Genomic DNA, 17,750 nt, shown 5'->3' on the forward strand with positions numbered 1-17,750 from the left:
CGAAAAAGTTGAATGAAAATATCCACTACTTTTCTCTTTTTCAGAGAAAAGTACATTTTTCGAAGAAAAATAAAATAAAAATTAACAATAAATTATAATTTAATAATATTAATTTATAATATTCGATATTAATTTACTAAAATATTAATTAATCGATATTAATTTACAATCTTTAATTATATTAATTCAAAATATTCGAATTTGCAAACATTCAACTTAATTTATAAAATTAAAAAAATATTTCAAATTTCACTTTGAAACAAACTTGACAAAAAAATTGAAGAATAAATTTAATAAACTCGAGAACCTTTAAATATTTTCTATTTATCGAACAATTTTATGGGGAAAAAAAGGTAAAGTTTAAAAGCCCTCAAGAAAAATAAATAATTTTTGCACTTGAAAAAATGACCGAATGCAAAAAAATTGAAAAATAATTTCTAAATTCCCTTCTAATCTCAAATGTACACAATTTTTCGATTATTTCACAAAAATTAACGGAAGTAAATAATACTGAGGGCAAAATTATTCGTACCAAAATCCTTGAAAAAAAGATAAAATGTCACTTCTGTTTGTTTTTGAGAAAAAAAAACAGGACTTTGGTACACATATATAATTTGAAAATCGCATTCTTTTTTACTTTAATTTTATAAAGTATCTCTGTAAATAAAAAAAGTTTTAGGCGCTACCTCCCTTTACGACGACTATTACCAAATGATCCTCTTTAAGTCCCTCCTCGCTTAAACTGGGACACGTACGTTTAAGAAGTTCGGTTGAGAAAGCGCATGGTGGGAAAGCGTAAAGAACACCTGTACCCTCGGTGTCTTTATTCAATAGCGATATCACACCGGCCGCCTCTTTTTGCTTTAAATACGAAACTAAATTGCGCAATGGTCGCGTTTGTACATTGGCGTCGTCATTAGTAACAGCCGAACTTGAACCGGCGAGTCCCAGGAAGATGGCGTGCGAACTCGAGGTTTGAATTCTCTTCGACACATCGTCCAATTTCGGTTGATCCAAGCGTAATCTCTGCGTAATTCTCAGCATGTGCTTTCCTTCCTCGTCCTTCATCAATGACTCGATTATCTCCGTGTCGCCGTCAGTCAGATGGAATTTAGCCGGGAAGAGGGAATTTTTCAGAATTAGCGCACCCTGCCAGACGGCGATTGACTTTCTGGCAACGTCCGAGAGTGTTCTTGATGAGGAGAGCATTCCGGAGCGTGCCAATTCGGTGTCGGAGTCGGAATCAATTGGTCGCCGTCTTGGGGATCGGGATCGTGAACGATCGACGCCGGGTTCACGGGAAACGGATCTTCGAACACCACGACCCTCGTACTCGGTCTCACCGGCAGCGCCACGTCGATTGTTGCTGTTCCACTCGGCGTCGTCGCGAACATAGCCTTCTGGGTAGCTGCCTCGATAGCCACCGCGACCACCACCGCGTCTCTCGTGCCAAGGACCTGATCCTCTCCCTCCTCGGAAGCCACGTCCACCACTGTAGCCGAATTCGCCCTCGGTGGGATATGGATCGTAAGGCGATTCATAGTCGGCGGGTCTTGATCTGAATTCGCCGCCGCCTTCCTCCGGATACATTCGGGGTTTGAAACCGTAACCTGGCGTGACATCGGCAAAGTCGACTCGCAGTCTCCGATCCGGACCTCCTAGAGGGAAGCCTCGCATTTCCTTCACCGCTGCTTGTGCCGCGTCGATCGAATCATAGAGAATGTAAGCGTTATTATCACCCTTGATGTAGTCGATTTTCTTAATAGCGCCGAAGCGATCGAACTCCCTCTCGAGCTGTGGCACCGACGTCCAGGGTCCAAGCCCACCGACCCAAATCCTAGTCGTTGGGGTCGCCTTTCCATAGCCGATTTTGCACTGAAATTTACCAATGTACTGACCTGAGAGTTCCACCTTACATCTGTGGGCCATATCCAGTGTTTGGAATCTAACGAAAGCGTACGCATTCCCAGTGCCTGGTGGCGGGCGTTTAATATCAATATCATCGACAATTCCGTACTTATTAAATATACGGCGAAGTTCCTCCTCGGTGATGTTTATCTCCAAATTACCGGCGAAGAGCGTTCTCGTTGCCAAAGGATCGTCCTCGGGCGACACATGGTGGAGATAATTTGGAAATTTGTCCTTCTTATTCTCGACGCGTTCGAAACCGTGCACCGGATGTCGCACCATCATGTGACGTGGTGGTCCATAGTGATGTGGAGGTCCACCGGGATGAACGTGCGGTGGGCCGTGATGCATTGGCGGTCGGATGAAATCGTGATGTGGTGGTGGTAAGGTTTCGCGTCTCATTTCACGATGTGGTGGGATTCCAACCGGTGGTCCATAGACGCGATCGTATCTCTCAATGGGACGATGTCTATCGGTCGGCGCCGGTGATCGCGCGTAATAACGATCATAATCGGGCGGTGTCATTGAACGGGGACGACGATACGCCGCCTCGGGACGCTCATAAGCAGCGTCAACAATTGCAAGTTTATCGTAAATAATAACACGTGGTTTTGCATATTTCGCGTCCCTCGCGTCCTCATGACTACGAAAACACACATAAGCAACACGCTCGTCCAATTCGTGCGCTATTCTTATGGAGAATTCGCCAAATTTCTTATATTCACGATAAAGTGTGTCCTTAATCATTTCGTCACTAGCCTTTGGATGTATTGAACTCACACACAGAACCTTGTAGTAATGTCTTTCGGGTGGGATTTCACGTGGTGTACGCTGATAGTCCTCACGATGTGATCCTGATTCAATGTAACGTGCATGAGATGTTGCTCGTCCCGATGGCGAGGGACTCCTCGCACCACGGCTACGACGTCTCATTCTGTCCGGTGATATTCTCTCGTCACTGGAATCATCATATCTGCAAGATAGAACATTAATTCATCAAATAGAAATTCAATAATTTATCAACAACAATAAAGACACACATACAAAATTTACTTATTTTTGTAACGATTCCGAGAAAAATTTACTCTTTCCCGTTAAAGAAAGTGACTTTCTCTTTATTTGTTTGTTGATAAATTATTTCTTTGTATTTTGAATTTACTCCTTTTTTTCATTTATAAACATTAGTATACAAATAACAGAAAGGGGAAAATCTTCCCCATTTTCCCGTTCCTAAAGTTTCAAACGTTCAAATGAGAATTTTACTTCTTTAATTTTCTATATTCTGTATAAATGAATTTTTTATTAACCTTCGGAGAACACATGGGGTCTTTTTGACCCCACGCTTTTTTACGAAAAGCTTTTTATCTTTTTTTAATATTTTTAATAAGGACTTTCAAGTATACAGACTTATTCTACAGAGTTTAAACTATAATTAAAAAAATTCTTTAGCTTGATTAGATGAGCAGTTTAAAATTGGTTGAGCTTTGAAAAATAGTCTAAAAAAGAGGTGTGTTCTCCGAGGGTTAATAAGTAAATGTTGATTGATTTTTCTTTTTTGTATCTAATTTTTAAAAATACCTCAAAAAATTCCTTCCCTTGAACGTTCAAAACTTTAGGAAAATAAATGTTCATCCCCAGGCTTGCAATAAAAAAAATTAAATATCCCCTTGCGTTGAATTCGATTCATAAAATATTTAAATTTGTAAAAATAATTTCTAAGCGTCTTTACTTGTAGATATAATGTTTATTCATAAAAAAAATTCAGGGAAAGTTTAAAAATAAGATAAAATATTTTTTTCTTGCTTCAATTCAATTAAAGCATATTCAGTAATAGAATTTTTATAAAGCAGAATAGAAGACTGATTAATAAAGAATAATACAGGCCTCGGATCGAATTTAAAGAGCAGAAAAAATTCTTCAGTTGATTAAAAATGCAAGAAAAGATGAAAAAGTCGTTGTCAGAAATATTTATTTCTCTTGATTTTTCACTGAATTCTAAATCACTTTTTATTTAGTTAAATTCTTCTTTATATTTAATTTTTTAATTAAATTCAATTTAATTTTTAAACTATTTAAAACTTAAATAATTTTGTTAAAAAATATTTAAATACTTATTTATTTTCTCAACAGAATTAAAATTTTCAAATTTCCAATTTCAATGATTATGAAATTGAATTATTTCTTAAAAAATTACAACTGTAATTTTATTTGCAATCATTTTTCGAAAGTTTTTCGAGAATTGAATTATTTAAATTAAGAAAATTTAATTTTTTTATAATTGTAACTGGAACTATTGTTAAAAAAAGTTATCATGAAGAATTTTTTAAAATAATTGATTTAAAAAAAAACTCCAATAGAAACATTTTTAAAATTAGTTTTTCAACAATATTTTTAAAAGATAAATAAATTTTTCATTCATATTTAATTGAAAAATTTTTAAATAATAGAAATTGTGTAAATATAGTTTGGAAAATATAAGTTACTAAATTTTTGAAAAGTAATAATTATAAACATAAAAATAAATGATTTCTCCAAATTTTTTATAAAAAAGCAGATTTCTAAAAATTTTAATTTACTTTTTTCTATAATCATTGAATTTAAAAAATTTATGATAAAAAAATTCTATGATTTAGTTTTGTAAAAATATTCTAATGTAATTCTTTAAAAATAATTATGATTCTTAAAAGAATTTTCAGAAAATTTTGAAATCTAATCAATTTTTTAATGAATTTTAATACAAAATTTTGAAAATGATTGTTTTCTACAAAATTTTAATAATAATTCAATAATAAATTAAATTTAAAAGAAAAACATTAATTTAATTATTTTTTACAGATATTTTAATTTTCTAAATTATTGAAAATAATTGAATTTTTGAATTTTAAAAAGTTATAATGAAAAAAGTCGAAAAATTACTTTTTTAAAAAAAATTTAATAAAAAATTTCATTTTTTGAAAAATTAGATAAAAATTGTATTAAGGGCATTTGAACCATTATGACGTCACAATTTTAAAACTCATGCTTTGCACACATTGTGACGTCATAATGGTTCAAATGCCCTTAAGAATAATTGAATCTCTAAAAAAAAATTTGATTGAATTGAGAAAAGTTTTTGAAAATAATGGAAATTTTGTCCAGAATTTTATTAAAGTTTTTAAAAATAATTGAATTTTGGAGAAAAAGTTTATTATTTGTAAAGATAATTGAAATAATTGAATTTTTGAGACGAATTTTTTTTAATAATATTTCTTTTTAAATACCTAATTGAATTCTTTTGTTAAATTTTAATGAAATAGTAGATATTGAAAATAATTGAATTTTGATAAATTATTGAAATTAATTAAATTTCTACGAAGAATTTTATTAAACTTATTTTGAAAAAAATTGAATTGTTAAAAAGAATTTCATTAAAATTTTTGAAAATAAGTTAATTCTTTCAAGAAATTTAATTAAAAATTTATTGACAATAATACTTCAATTCTAATAAATAAATTATAGGAAGGCTTTTTAAAATACCTAAATGAATTTCTTTGATGAATTTTAATAAAATTTTTAAGAATAATTACATTTTTCGAGAGATTTCATTAAAATTATATTAAAAATAATGGAAATTCTGCTATGAGTTTTATTATTTATGAAAATAATTGAATTATTGCGAAGAAATTTATAAAGAATTTTTGTAAATAATAGAATTCCTGTGAAAGTTTTATTATTTATGAAAATAATTGAATGTTTGCGTAGAATTTTATTCAAATTTTTTTTAATAATGGAATTCTTTTGGAAAATTGAATTATTGCGATGAAAAATTGTAAACTCAACTCATTTAAAATTGAATTAAATTTGAAATATTTAAGAAAAATTAGATTTCAAGAATAATCACAATAACTTTTTGATATAATATAAATTTATATTAAATAAATTTTCCAGAATTCCGATCGAAATTCCCTGGCTTTTCCAGGATTTCCAGGTTGCGTGTCAATCCTGATTACTATTTGAGAATTGAATTACTTTTTAAAATTTGCAATAAATTAACATTCTTCAAAATTTTTATAAAATACTTTAAAAATCATTTATTTTCAATAAAATTTTACAAAATTTCAATTATTTAAAACTTTTTAACTATTTAAAAAAAATTCAATTATTTTCCAATAATTATTCAAAATTTTGAAAGATTTGACTATAGTTATGTTTGACACTATAAAAATCCAAATTTGCAGTTTATACCAAAAAGTGCTATTTTGTTGCAATATTTGGAAGAAAAGTCGAAAAAATCGCATTGTTTTGAAAATAAGTAAAAAAGTCAAACTATCCGAGGCCTAATAATATAATTTACAGAAACTACACATAAAGAATTTGTAATCAAACGGATCACTGTAAAAACTTCAAAATAAATTCACAAACATTTAGTACAAAATTTTCTTAAATCATTTGTAGTGTAATTTCTATTTCATTCTTCTTTCTATTTAAATTTCTCTAAATATTGTGATGGTAATTTATTAAAATTTTGAACAAAATTTATTTTAGAAACTTTAGAATAAAATTCACACGACAAATGATATTAATTTCTCTATAGTGTAATATTTGAAATTGAATTCTTTACAGTGGACCTAAATTAAAATTGTAATACTTTTCCTTCTTTCATTCTTTTTTTTCGGAAGAACATCCGCTGCTGAAACTAAATCTGGAATAGGGCAATTTAATTTTCTTCATGCACCAGAACAAGTTTAATTGAATCACCACAAAAGGACTTTGAAACCTTGCACAATATTTTTTAATTAGTATACAAGTACTCACTGTTTATCACATAAGCAATAAAAACACTGCATCAAACTAAGCTCTCACATAATCTTTTATCACGCACAACTTTTATCATACTTAGAATTCAAATAACCAAAAATGAAAAACAAAACTTTACGATATTAGAAACTTTTATAAATTCACAAAAAGAGTTGATGTATTTTGCATATTATTTGAATTGTAAATTTGGAATATTTATGAACTGCAAAAATTTTTTTATACTTATGCACATTTGATATAATACACTTTTAGGCAAAACTTAACATGCATTCACTAAATTTATATTAGGAGAATCAGCATATCACAAATGAAAAATAAACATTTAATGCAAAAAATCAAAAACACTAATTCGAAGAAAATTTATCCAAATTTTGATATACACAAGAGAAGAACTTAAAGCAACGCCATTGTATATATTTGTATGCGATAACGTAAAGATAATGAAAGCCAGTTTTTTTTCTTTTGAAACTTTTTGTTACACTGAATTAATTTTCTTTTTCTTTATTTTTTATCACCTAGTCATTATGATCAAGAAACAATAGAAAATTCTGTACGTATTCCAGCATACCGTCCGATTGAAGATCTGCTCCGTTTGACGCGAGTCGGCGGTGAATCACGACTTGTACTTCTTTTCATGGTATTGCGTATTTTAACCGTGATCTTATGCCGGTCGTCCCGTGGAATCCCAATCATCAACGCTGACTAATTATATTGTAATCGAACGTCGAACAGCGGCTTTATAAAAACACACTTTTTATTTAATAATCAAATAATGAGAAACAAACACCCACAAATAAAAACGCCCTTTTTAATTTAGACCTTTCTTTCACCAGTAAAATGGCGTAGGTAGCTTTGCTTCGACGACTTTGACACTTCTTCTTCTTCCGGTTTTATTGTTAGGCTTTAATCACATCACTTCCGGTTGTTGCGGGCAATGCGTCTTCTATTGGTCCATTCTTGGACAAGTTCTACATTAACCGCCAATATTTGAATTTTATACCTCAAACTTTATTTTCTTTAAATAATGGAGTTTCTTTAATAATTTTAATTAAAAATTTTGTAAATAATTGTATTTTATGAACAATTTCTTTCAAGTTTTTAAAATAATTGTGTTTGTTAATAATTTGAAATTAAACATTTAATTATTGGATTTTATTAAATTTTGAGAAGTAATTGAATTCTTTTGAAAAATTTTGAAACGAATTTAGAAAAAATTTTACTTTTTCCTGGAATTTTTTTTAAAAATGATTGAATTTTTTCGAAAAATATTATTAAAAATTAAAAAAAAATTGAATTCTTTCATGAAATTTTATTAAAATTATATTAAAAATAATTGAATTTTTGCAAAGAATTTTACTATTTATAAATACAATTGAATTGTTTCCAAGGATTTATTAAAATTTAAGAAAATAATTGAATTTTTTCGAAAAAATTTTTTAAAAATTGAATTCTTTTGTGTAATTTTTTTTGAAAATAATTGAATTTTTGCAAAGATATTATAACGAATTAAGAAAAAAATTGATTTCTTTCGTGAAATTTTTTTTAAAATAATTGAATTGTTTTGAAGAATTTATTAAAATTTTAGATAATAATTTTATTCGTTCGTGAAATTTTATTAAAATTTTGTTGAAAGAGAATTGAATTTTGGCAAAAAATGCAACTATTTATAAAAATAATTTAATTCTTACGAAGACTGTTATTATTTATAAAAATAATAGAATTCTTGCGAACAATTTTATTAAAATTTTTGAAATTTGTAAACAAGAATAGTTAAATAGTAAATTAGTTAATAATAGAATTTTTTTAAAGTTTGAATCTGAAATTATTCAAAAATTCATATTTGAAAATGAAAAATTTTGTAATTTGCATAATTAATAATAAATTGAATATCATGTTCTAGGAGCTAGTGCGCGTATTATTTACTATTGTAATAATAATTGCATTTGAAATAAAATTTAATTATTTTGAAGTTTAAATTCGCTGACAGAAAATGATTTTTATGATAAAATTAATTATTTGTGGATAATTAAAAAAGATTTTTGGTTAACTTTTAGTTATTTTTTTATTTAAAAAAAATTAGAGTTAAAAATAATGTAAATCGTTTACTTTATTCTCTCCAGTAGCAAAAATAGATTAAAAAAAAGAAATAAATACTTAATATACTTTACGAAACTAATCTTTAAAAAAATATTTAGTACCTGAAAAATTCAATTATTTCAATGTAATTTACATTATCACAACGATGAATATTATCAATTCTCGCTCATACGTTGTACGTCATTGTTAAGTGTATCAATCATCAATGACCCAAAGAACGTTTACACCAGACATTCCGAGGTTAACACGTCCTAACATTCCATGATCTTGGGTCTTCACAATATAGAGAAAGAGTAAAAGAGTGTGAAACATATTATTCCTCCCCTGAAAAATGGTTTACAATAATCAAATTAATTTATAATATTTTAATCTAAAAAGATTAAATAAATTATTATAGAAATACTATATAAAAATAACTACTATATAATAGAATTATTACTAATTATTACTATATTATAGAAATACTATATAAAAGTAACTACTATATAAAAATTATAGAGATTAAATAAATAATAAATTTTCCAACTTATTTTTTTTGATCAATTAATTGATTAATTCCTTAAGTGCAAGTGGCAAAGATTTTATGGACAAATTTTCGCCATCGGCATTCAAAGGCTTAATTAATTAATTAATTAGGAAATATTAAAGAAAGAAAAAAATGTTATACCCTTGGAATTTCTTCGTAATCAGCAGCTAATGAATCGCCAGTAAGCGATAGACAATAATTTGGAGGAATTACAGATTGACAAACGATTATCGGTCCTTTTGTTCGAGGCAATTCAATTCCACTTTTTGCCGTGTATCTCGAGGTAAATGAACGAGCGTCTGGTTGATCCAAAGGAGCTTCTAATTGTGTGTCCATATAGGTTGAAACCAGATGCATTATAATCTTTAAAAGAAATTATATCGGAAAATGAGGATTATTGATTATTTGATAGAAATCACAAGTCTGAAATTTGTTTGATTGAAAGTAATTAGATACACTCAGAGTAACTATGACGTAGCAAATCACAGAACAAAGAAAATTCTAATCAGAACGATTAGAATTCAAAAATTTTGATCTCTTGCTAAATTAATCATCATTGTGTAACGCTAATAAAATGTTACTTTTAAAATTAAATTAAATTAAATTAAATTAAATTAAAAATGAAAATACACAAGAAAATGCTGACAATACATTTATATGTGACCGGGTCTGAGAAAAGGGACCTACTTACCAAAAAATCGATTTTTTTTATGATGGTTTCTTATAGTTTAAGGTCCTAGAAATACAATGCAATCAGTCCAGATTGTTAAAAAAATTTTTTTGCAATTGTTTAAACAAATTTAAAAAAAAAATTTTTTTTTAAAAGTTTTTTTATGAAAATATAAGTAATTTTAAGACAAAAATTACTCTTAGTTGTCTAAGTGGTCAAGAATATTTCCCCTAAATCTTATATTGAATGCCTAAACCATTTACATAAAATTGGACTTAATTCCTCGAAGATGATCCCCAAGTATACCCCGTCATCGGCAACCTGGTTGTGCAAGTCAAAAAATAACTATGGATTATTGTAGAGTTCAGAATTATTCATTATTGTACCAGTTCTGAACTTGCATAAAAAATTTCAGACCTCTAGGACATTCGGAAGTCTTTTAAATTAATTTTGAAAATTCCATAATTTGACTTTTGCAAAATAAATTGTTTATAACAATTACAGGGTTGTTTAAACAATTATTTAACCATGAAAATTGGATTCAGCATAAAAAAATACATAAAGAACACTCATCATGTTAATTTAAATGTAAAATGTTTCAAGAAATCTAATTTATTTGGATAGAAAACTTTAAACGCGTTTTTCTCGAAAAGTTGATTTTGGTAAGTAGGTCCCTTTTCTCAGACCCGGTCACATATGTGAATATTTTCAATAATAAAATTATTCGAAATATTAATATTGCCTTTTTTACATAAATATTTAATTATTTTTTTTAATTTAAATTCAAATTTTCGGAAATTTCAAGTTTTTTGAAATTTAATATTATTTATAAAAATTGCAACTGCAACTCCTCCAAGATTCAGTTTCTTTTCGAATTTTTAAGTAAAATTATTCTCTAAATCATTTATTGATAATAATTTTAAAAAAGTTTTTCGAAAATTAAATTATTTAGAATAAATAAATAAATTGCATTATTATAATTATTCAATTAAAATTTTCAAAACTTGCAATCTAAAATTTTCTGAAATTCAATTATTGCTAAAAATTGCAACTGCAATTTTTCAAAAATTCAGGTCTTTTTAGAATTTTAAAGTAAAATTATTCGCTTATATCATTAATTACTGATAATTTTTTTAAATTTTCATCGATTTGAATTATTTAAAATAAATAAATTGATCAATTGCTTATAATAATTATAAAATTATACGAAAAATGATTTTTTTAAAAAATTAATTGAAATTTTAATTTGATCAAATTAATTTATTAAATTATTTTTCAAAAGGAATTTAAATTAAAAATTTTCTGACATTCAATTATTTATATAAAAATTCCAACTGCAATTTCTCTGCAATTTAATTATTTATCAGAAATTTTAATTAAAATTTTTTGCTAAATCACTTATTAATGAAATTTTGAAAAATTTTTTCAAGAATTAAATTATTTAGGATAAATAAATAAATTGCATTAGGTATTATAATTATTAAATTATTCGAAACACTAATATTTTTTTGAAATATTGATGGAAATCTTTAATTGTTAAATTATTTTTCTCGAAAAAAATTGTAACTGTATCTCCTCCAGAATTCAATAATTTTTTGAATGTTTAAATAAAATTATTCCCTAGATTATTTATTAATAATAATTTTAAAAAAAATTTTCCTAATAAAATTATTTAAAATACATTAGTTCAATTGCATATTAACATAAGTTTAATTGTTATTGTCAGATATAGTAAAAAAAAAATAGTTTCACAATTTAAAGATTCAAAGATTTTTTTTCAAATTCGTGATGATTTAAAAGTTTTAAAGCGAACAAAAAAATCAAATAATTAATTTTGTTTTAATATTTTTTAAGGGTATTAGATGTCAAAAACCATAATTTTGATATTTTTCCAGTACTTTTGATAAACTTTTCTGACCTCTCCCTGGTTTTCTGAACCCTGAATTTAATACTCAAAAAAACAGAAAACAAAAAAAAATTGCAAGATAAAGAATTAAAAAATGCTAAAATTTTAAAAATTGTATAAAATTTCGTATTTCAGAACTAATTTCCAAAATTGATTCCTATTATTTTCACTTACTGCTGTATCTGTTGGTAAACTCGAGTCCCATTCTTTTCCATTGTACGAACCTCCACCATTCCATTTAAATTCGCTCATTGATCCTCCCTTAGCAAGAATTTTGATTCTATTTACTAAATAATCTTGATTGTTGCAGAGTTCCAAAAATGGTACCAAAGTCGGAAGCGTTGGAATTGCGGAAGCAAGAGATGATTGCGCCAATTTTCTGAGTTTATCTAATCCAATGTGACCTGGTTGAGAATCACTGAGACCTTGACGAACAAGACCGGAGCATACGTTGTCAATTTCGATTGCAACTCGTTCCACTACCGTTTTACTGATCCACTAAAAAAAGAGAAAAAAATTCATTCAAATAATGAATATGTTAGATAAAAATATCTCTTTTTGCATTATTTTTAATTTGCTTATTTTCATACCACACGAAGATTTGCGGTCCATTGATTTACTTTAATAGCATCTATTCTATATTTTCTCCATATATCTGGTGAACCAAACGATCGTGTCATATTTCCCTCCTCTGCACCAGGACTTGTTGATTTTGATTTATCTGTAAAACGAAATTGCAAATTTTTGTATTTCAAGTAAAATCGATCAATCTTTACAGTATTAAATTAATCAAATCTAAAATAAAATTATTTGAATCAATATGATTTGAACCTGTAATAATGCAACTCGATTTTTAAAATTTTATTACAGTAAACAATCCTTAAAGAATTGTTTTATAATTTAATTCTTTTTATATTTTTACAATATTAAATTAAGGCCTAAAATCTCATTCTACTGGAAATAATTCTTGTTTGACATTTTTGAATGCAAAAAAAAATTTTAAAATAGAGTTGCAGTTCGACTGGTTCAACTGTAAGTTTAATTTTTAGTTTTAAATTTATTGTTAATTAAAATTGTTTGTTTCTTTATTGGTATAATATATTTTTACCAATTGTGGGTGCGAGTTGATAGGCACATCTTCTTAACATTGGCGAAACTTCCCTGGGGCTTCGTGTTGCAGGATGAGACCAAAATGAACTCAAAAGATTTGACGGTTGATCGACGTTTGTCGAATGAGTTGATTTTCTCTCCCTATTGACAACTTCTTTCAAATAATTTTGCAATTCCACCTGATCTTGTATAAAGTCCTCGCCGGCAAAACTTGAATTCATCGACGTATTGAGTGATTTATTGAGAGAACTATTTGCACTCAATAATTTCCTAGGCGTTGGCGAATTACCATATTTACAGAAAGGATTCGCACTCGAATAGTCTTCTAAAAAAAAAGGGAGAAAAAAGAACATGTCAATACAGGGTTGCCACAAAAAATTAATTTTGTTTTTACCTCATTTCCAGACAAAAATTTTTACTTTTTCCCCGAACCTAAAGTATATTCTGATTCGCTCTTAAAATTATTAGATACTCAAAAAAAATGTTCTATTACATTTATTCACGAATTTTTTTAATAGTAAAATCATTCGAAAACATCAATAAATTTTTTTTTAAATAAATATTTAATCATTATTTTTACTCCATAGGAATTAAGATTTTCAAAAAATTTCAAATTCAAACTTTATGAAATTCAACAACTTATAAAGATATTATTATAAAACATGAAGATATCAATCACTCTGAGTCTTCGACTCGGAGTGATCGTTATCTTCATGTTTTATAATAATTTAAATTTCCATAAAATTTTACAAAAAGAAAATATTATTTACAAAAATTTTAATAAAATCCTTCGCAAGAATTCAATTATTTTTAAAAGTAATAAAATTTTTCACATGAATTCAATTATTTAAAAAAATATAGTACAATTCGTTGTAAGAATGCAATTATTTTAATAAATAATAAAATTCTTCATAGGATTTCAATTATTTTTAATACAATTTTAAATAAATTCCTCGAAAAATGTAATTATTTTCAATAATTGAATTGCAAGAATTCAATTACTCTTCACAAATAATGAAATTTTTCGCTGAAATCCAAATATCAAATTTTCAAAGATTTTAATTTTTGAAACATTTTCGAAATTCAATTATTTTTAAAAATTCATGCTATAATGCTTTTAATATTCAATTATTATCTAAAATTTTTATTTATTTTTTAAATCAATTTTTATTAGAAAATTCTACGAGAATTCAATTATTTAAATAGGGTAACTGCACCAATTGCCTAGGGTGCACCAATTGTCGATGATCATAATTTTCTTTTTTAGAAACGATAGTATAATATATAATATTTAAGAACAAAAAAAATTTCTAAATAAACTTTGTATTTTCAACTGTACATTTAGATATTTAAATTTCGTAGCGATTCTACTAAAATAATTACTTAATTAATAATTCACTGCTGTGAAATTTACTCGGATCTCCATTTTCTTAATACTTCAGGTTGATTGAAACAGATTTTTAGAAATGAAAACTAAACGTATTTATAACGACTTTTTGTGTACAAAATTATTATTATAATTTTGTACAAGAACTAAATTAATTTTGTATACATGTTTTTTTGTTAAAAAAAATATTTAATATTTTTTAAAAGTAAATCATCGGTATTTGGTTCCTTTTTTTGACAGTTCCATTTTTCGAGGTAATGACTCGAAAATTGGTTTAGTCACTTTTGTCGCTGATGCACCATTTATCGATGTTTAAGTGTTTATTTACTAAACGTCAAACATAAATGCCAAACATTTACAGGAACAGGGAAAAAGAAAACAAAATGCTCCAAAAATTTACAACCAACAGAAAATAATCAACCAAAAAAACGAGGAAGACCGAAAAAAATTAATAAAAAAATGCATTATTTAAAACTAAGAAATTTTGTATTACAGTTTAATTATAATTAACCATTATATTTACAGTTCACAATAAAAAATTATTTTATTCGTTTACAAATTTAATGTGACTTAAATTAATTTATTTTTTCAATTAATGTCTGAATAACAAAATTGATTTAATTTAATTAACTTATTTATAAAAGTTTAAAAAACAGTTAAATAATTTTCTGTCCTGTATCATCTACTATAAAAAAGGTTTTATATCGATATTATAAATTATTTAATTATAGAATATATTTGTTTTCTGGTAATGTTCTATAATATTTTTATCGAAAAAATAAATATCTACTCGATTTTCAAATATCTGTATAGGGTAATTGTTAGGTTATATTGGGTTATATGTTTAAAAATGTCATACCCTCGACAATTGGAACAGACCCTCGAGAAATTAGCACAAGACCATCGACAAATGGTGCTTTTGCTCGATTGACTTTTAAATATATTTTTTGCTTAACAATCTAGTTTATATTAAAAAAATAAATATGAATATTAAACATTATTAGATCCTTCGTCCAAATATACAAAAATCAAATTTTAAAGTGCATTTACTTCCGAGAAAAAAAATGTCAAAGTCACATGTTGCCTAAAACCATTGACAATTGGTACAGTTACACTACAAAAATAAATAATTTATTAAATAAATTAATGTTTCTGAAAATGGAATTCTCATAAAGAATTTTATAAACATAATTGAATTTTTTCGACGAATTTTAATAAAATTTTCAAGAATAATTACATTTTTCGAGGAATTCGATTAAAATTGTATTAAAAATAATTGAAATCCTGTGAAGAATTTTATTATTTAGGAAAATAATTGAAACTCCGTAAAAAATTTTATTATTTATGAAATAGTTGAATCATTGCGACGAAATAATTAAAAAAAACTGGTAAATAGTTAAATTTCTGTGAAATTTTTATTATTTATGAAAATAATGTAAAGTTTGCTTAGAATTTTATCAACACTTTTTTTAAATAATTGAATTCGTTGGAAAAATTTTATTAAAATAGTAGATATTAAAAATCATTGAAATGAGGAAATTTTTTGAAAATAATAGAAATTTTGACACGAATTTTATTAAAATCTTTGAAAATAATTGAATTTCTGCGAAGAATTTTATTATTTTTAAAGATAATTGAAAATTTGACGAGAATTCTTTTTAATCTGTGAACATAATTGAATTTCTGCAAAGAATTTTATTACTTTTGAAAATAATTGAATATCTGCAATGATTAAAATTTGTAATTTCTCAAAAATTCAATTTTTTATAGTACTTTAATAAAAAATTCCTGACTTTTCCCTGATCAATTCTTCTTTCTCTGACTTTTGTACTTTGAATTTTTTCAACTCACTGCTCTCGTTAAGTATCGGAGATCCTAAACTGTTAGAGTTCCTGCTTAAATTCATGCAGGACAAATTTAGTGGTGAACTTGGTTCCAAGGATTTTTGTACTTTTAGAGTTTCAGTTTTAAACAATGGATCATCGTCAGCAACGCCTAATAATTTTCTTTGCGGTGGATTCAGAACAACTGGTTGAATACTCAAAGTGGTGGCCGTGTAGGAAAAAATATGGTAAAGGGCATTTAAAGCAAAAATCGAAGCCAAGAACCATTCTATCCAACAAAATGGTTTATACGCCATTCCTCCATACAATCTAAAAAGAATACTCCAATTAATATTCAATTTCAATAAAATTCTACACCAAAAACAAAAATTATGAATGAAAATCAGAGTAACTATGACGTAGCGTCTCATAAATCAATTCGAGTTTCAATCAAAACGATCTCAACTCTAATTTCATTGATTTCTGCACTATCGTTTATCATCATATTTTTAAAAACACAAAGAAATTGAATAAGTAATGCAAAAATTAAATACATACATGTCAAAGACAACAATTGCAAGTAGAGTTGAGTTGACAAAAAACCATGTTATACTACTTTTTGCTTTTGTTTGAGAATGTTTAAGACTCAAAGTTTGTTCCACTTGTGGTTTTGCTGTTAAAATCCTAAAATCAAAATAATTCAGTCACTATTTTAAGTAAAGCAAAAATTAAGAGGGAAAAAATGTATAGACAAAAATTATTCTATTAAATCATACCTTGCATTAGGAGAAATGCATTTCATTGGAGAAAGAAAATTACTCATTTTAAAGGGATTTCTTTAAAATTTTGTACAAGAAATATAAAATTTAAATGAAAAGCAAGTGAAACACGTGAAAATTACATTTGTACACTATAAAGTTTGTAAGGTTAGGTTTCCACTCGGCAACGTGTTGTTCGTTAAGTATGAATTTTCCTCACACATCTCGATATTTATTATTTGTAACTATTGTAAATTTTTCAAAAAATTATATTTCGATACTTATGTAAATTTTGCAAGTAAATATTTAGTAAATATAATTAATTCACCGTTTTTATAATATTGAAATTTAAGGTGCCTCTATACCTCCGGTGGATTGGTCAAGCAATCGGCTTGATGAATTTTCACGGTCGGATAACGTAATTTGATTGGCTGTACTAAAGGCGCTTGCACACTTCCAAAATTTTGGGCGAGCAGCGAATTTTCATGGCCTTGAAACTCACATTACTAAATATGATTGGCTCTACAAAAAGCTGCGAGAAAATGTACTTTTGTCAGAGCCAATCATATTTAGTAATGTGCATTTCAAGGTCGTGAAAATTCGCTGCTCGTCTAAAAATTTGGAAGTGTGCAAGCGCCTTAAAGATTCCATTTTCACTGTTTCTAATTAATTTTCAGGAACAGTAAAAATAGAATTTACTATTTGATTAGTGGAAAGATTCGGAAGCTTTCTACGAATTAAATATTAGGATGTAAAAATCCTGCAAGC

At 26.8% G+C, this 17,750-nt stretch overlaps 2 protein-coding genes across 4 annotated transcripts; both read right to left on the minus strand.

Annotated features, from left to right (window-relative positions):
- Positions 1-308: 308 nt before the first annotated feature.
- On the minus strand, positions 309-7,578 carry LOC122503775 (RNA-binding protein spenito). Of its 3 annotated transcripts, none has more exons than XM_043614456.1 (2): positions 7,274-7,578; positions 309-2,866 (listed from the first exon to the last, which is right to left on the minus strand). In XM_043614456.1, the coding sequence occupies exons 1-2, from the start codon at positions 7,396-7,398 to the stop codon at positions 676-678; spliced, it is 2,316 nt and encodes a 771-aa protein (XP_043470391.1). In that variant the 5' UTR covers positions 7,399-7,578; the 3' UTR covers positions 309-675. The 3 variants fall into 3 exon arrangements, with proteins under 3 accessions (XP_043470391.1, XP_043470389.1, XP_043470392.1); XM_043614454.1 differs by having other exon boundaries at positions 309-2,881; XM_043614457.1 differs by lacking the exon at positions 7,274-7,578 and adding an exon at positions 6,541-6,863 and having other exon boundaries at positions 309-2,881.
- Positions 7,579-8,794: 1,216 nt separating this feature from the next.
- On the minus strand, positions 8,795-17,371 carry LOC122503802 (transmembrane protein 209). Its single transcript, XM_043614501.1, has 8 exons — positions 17,001-17,371; positions 16,783-16,908; positions 16,253-16,554; positions 13,013-13,339; positions 12,495-12,625; positions 12,079-12,402; positions 9,470-9,691; positions 8,795-9,126 (listed from the first exon to the last, which is right to left on the minus strand). Exons 1-8 carry the CDS (start codon positions 17,045-17,047, stop codon positions 8,998-9,000), a joined length of 1,608 nt encoding a protein of 535 aa, XP_043470436.1. The 5' UTR covers positions 17,048-17,371; the 3' UTR covers positions 8,795-8,997.
- Positions 17,372-17,750: the final 379 nt, after the last annotated feature.

The sequence above is a fragment of the Leptopilina heterotoma genome, unplaced genomic scaffold (genome assembly GCF_015476425.1).
Source record: "Leptopilina heterotoma isolate Lh14 unplaced genomic scaffold, ASM1547642v1 Lhet_27, whole genome shotgun sequence".
Lineage (NCBI taxonomy): Eukaryota > Metazoa > Arthropoda > Insecta > Hymenoptera > Figitidae > Leptopilina > Leptopilina heterotoma.

Excerpts from the sequence above, each read along its gene's own strand:
- LOC122503802 (XM_043614501.1), bottom strand. The coding sequence starts at position 17,047 with ATGAGTAATTTTCTTTCTCCAATGAAATGCATTTCTCCTAATGCAAG. Across the intron at positions 13,340-16,252 it reads TCCGATACTTAACGAGAGCA|AAGACTATTCGAGTGCGAAT; the intron begins GTGAGTTGAAAA and ends CTTTTTTTTTAG. Across the intron at positions 12,626-13,012 it reads TCAACTCGCACCCACAATTG|ATAAATCAAAATCAACAAGT; the intron begins GTAAAAATATAT and ends TTCGTTTTACAG.
- LOC122503775 (XM_043614454.1), bottom strand. The coding sequence starts at position 7,398 with ATGATTGGGATTCCACGGGACGACCGGCATAAGATCACGGTTAAAATA. Across the intron at positions 2,882-7,273 it reads AGCAGATCTTCAATCGGACG|ATATGATGATTCCAGTGACG; the intron begins GTATGCTGGAAT and ends TCTATCTTGCAG.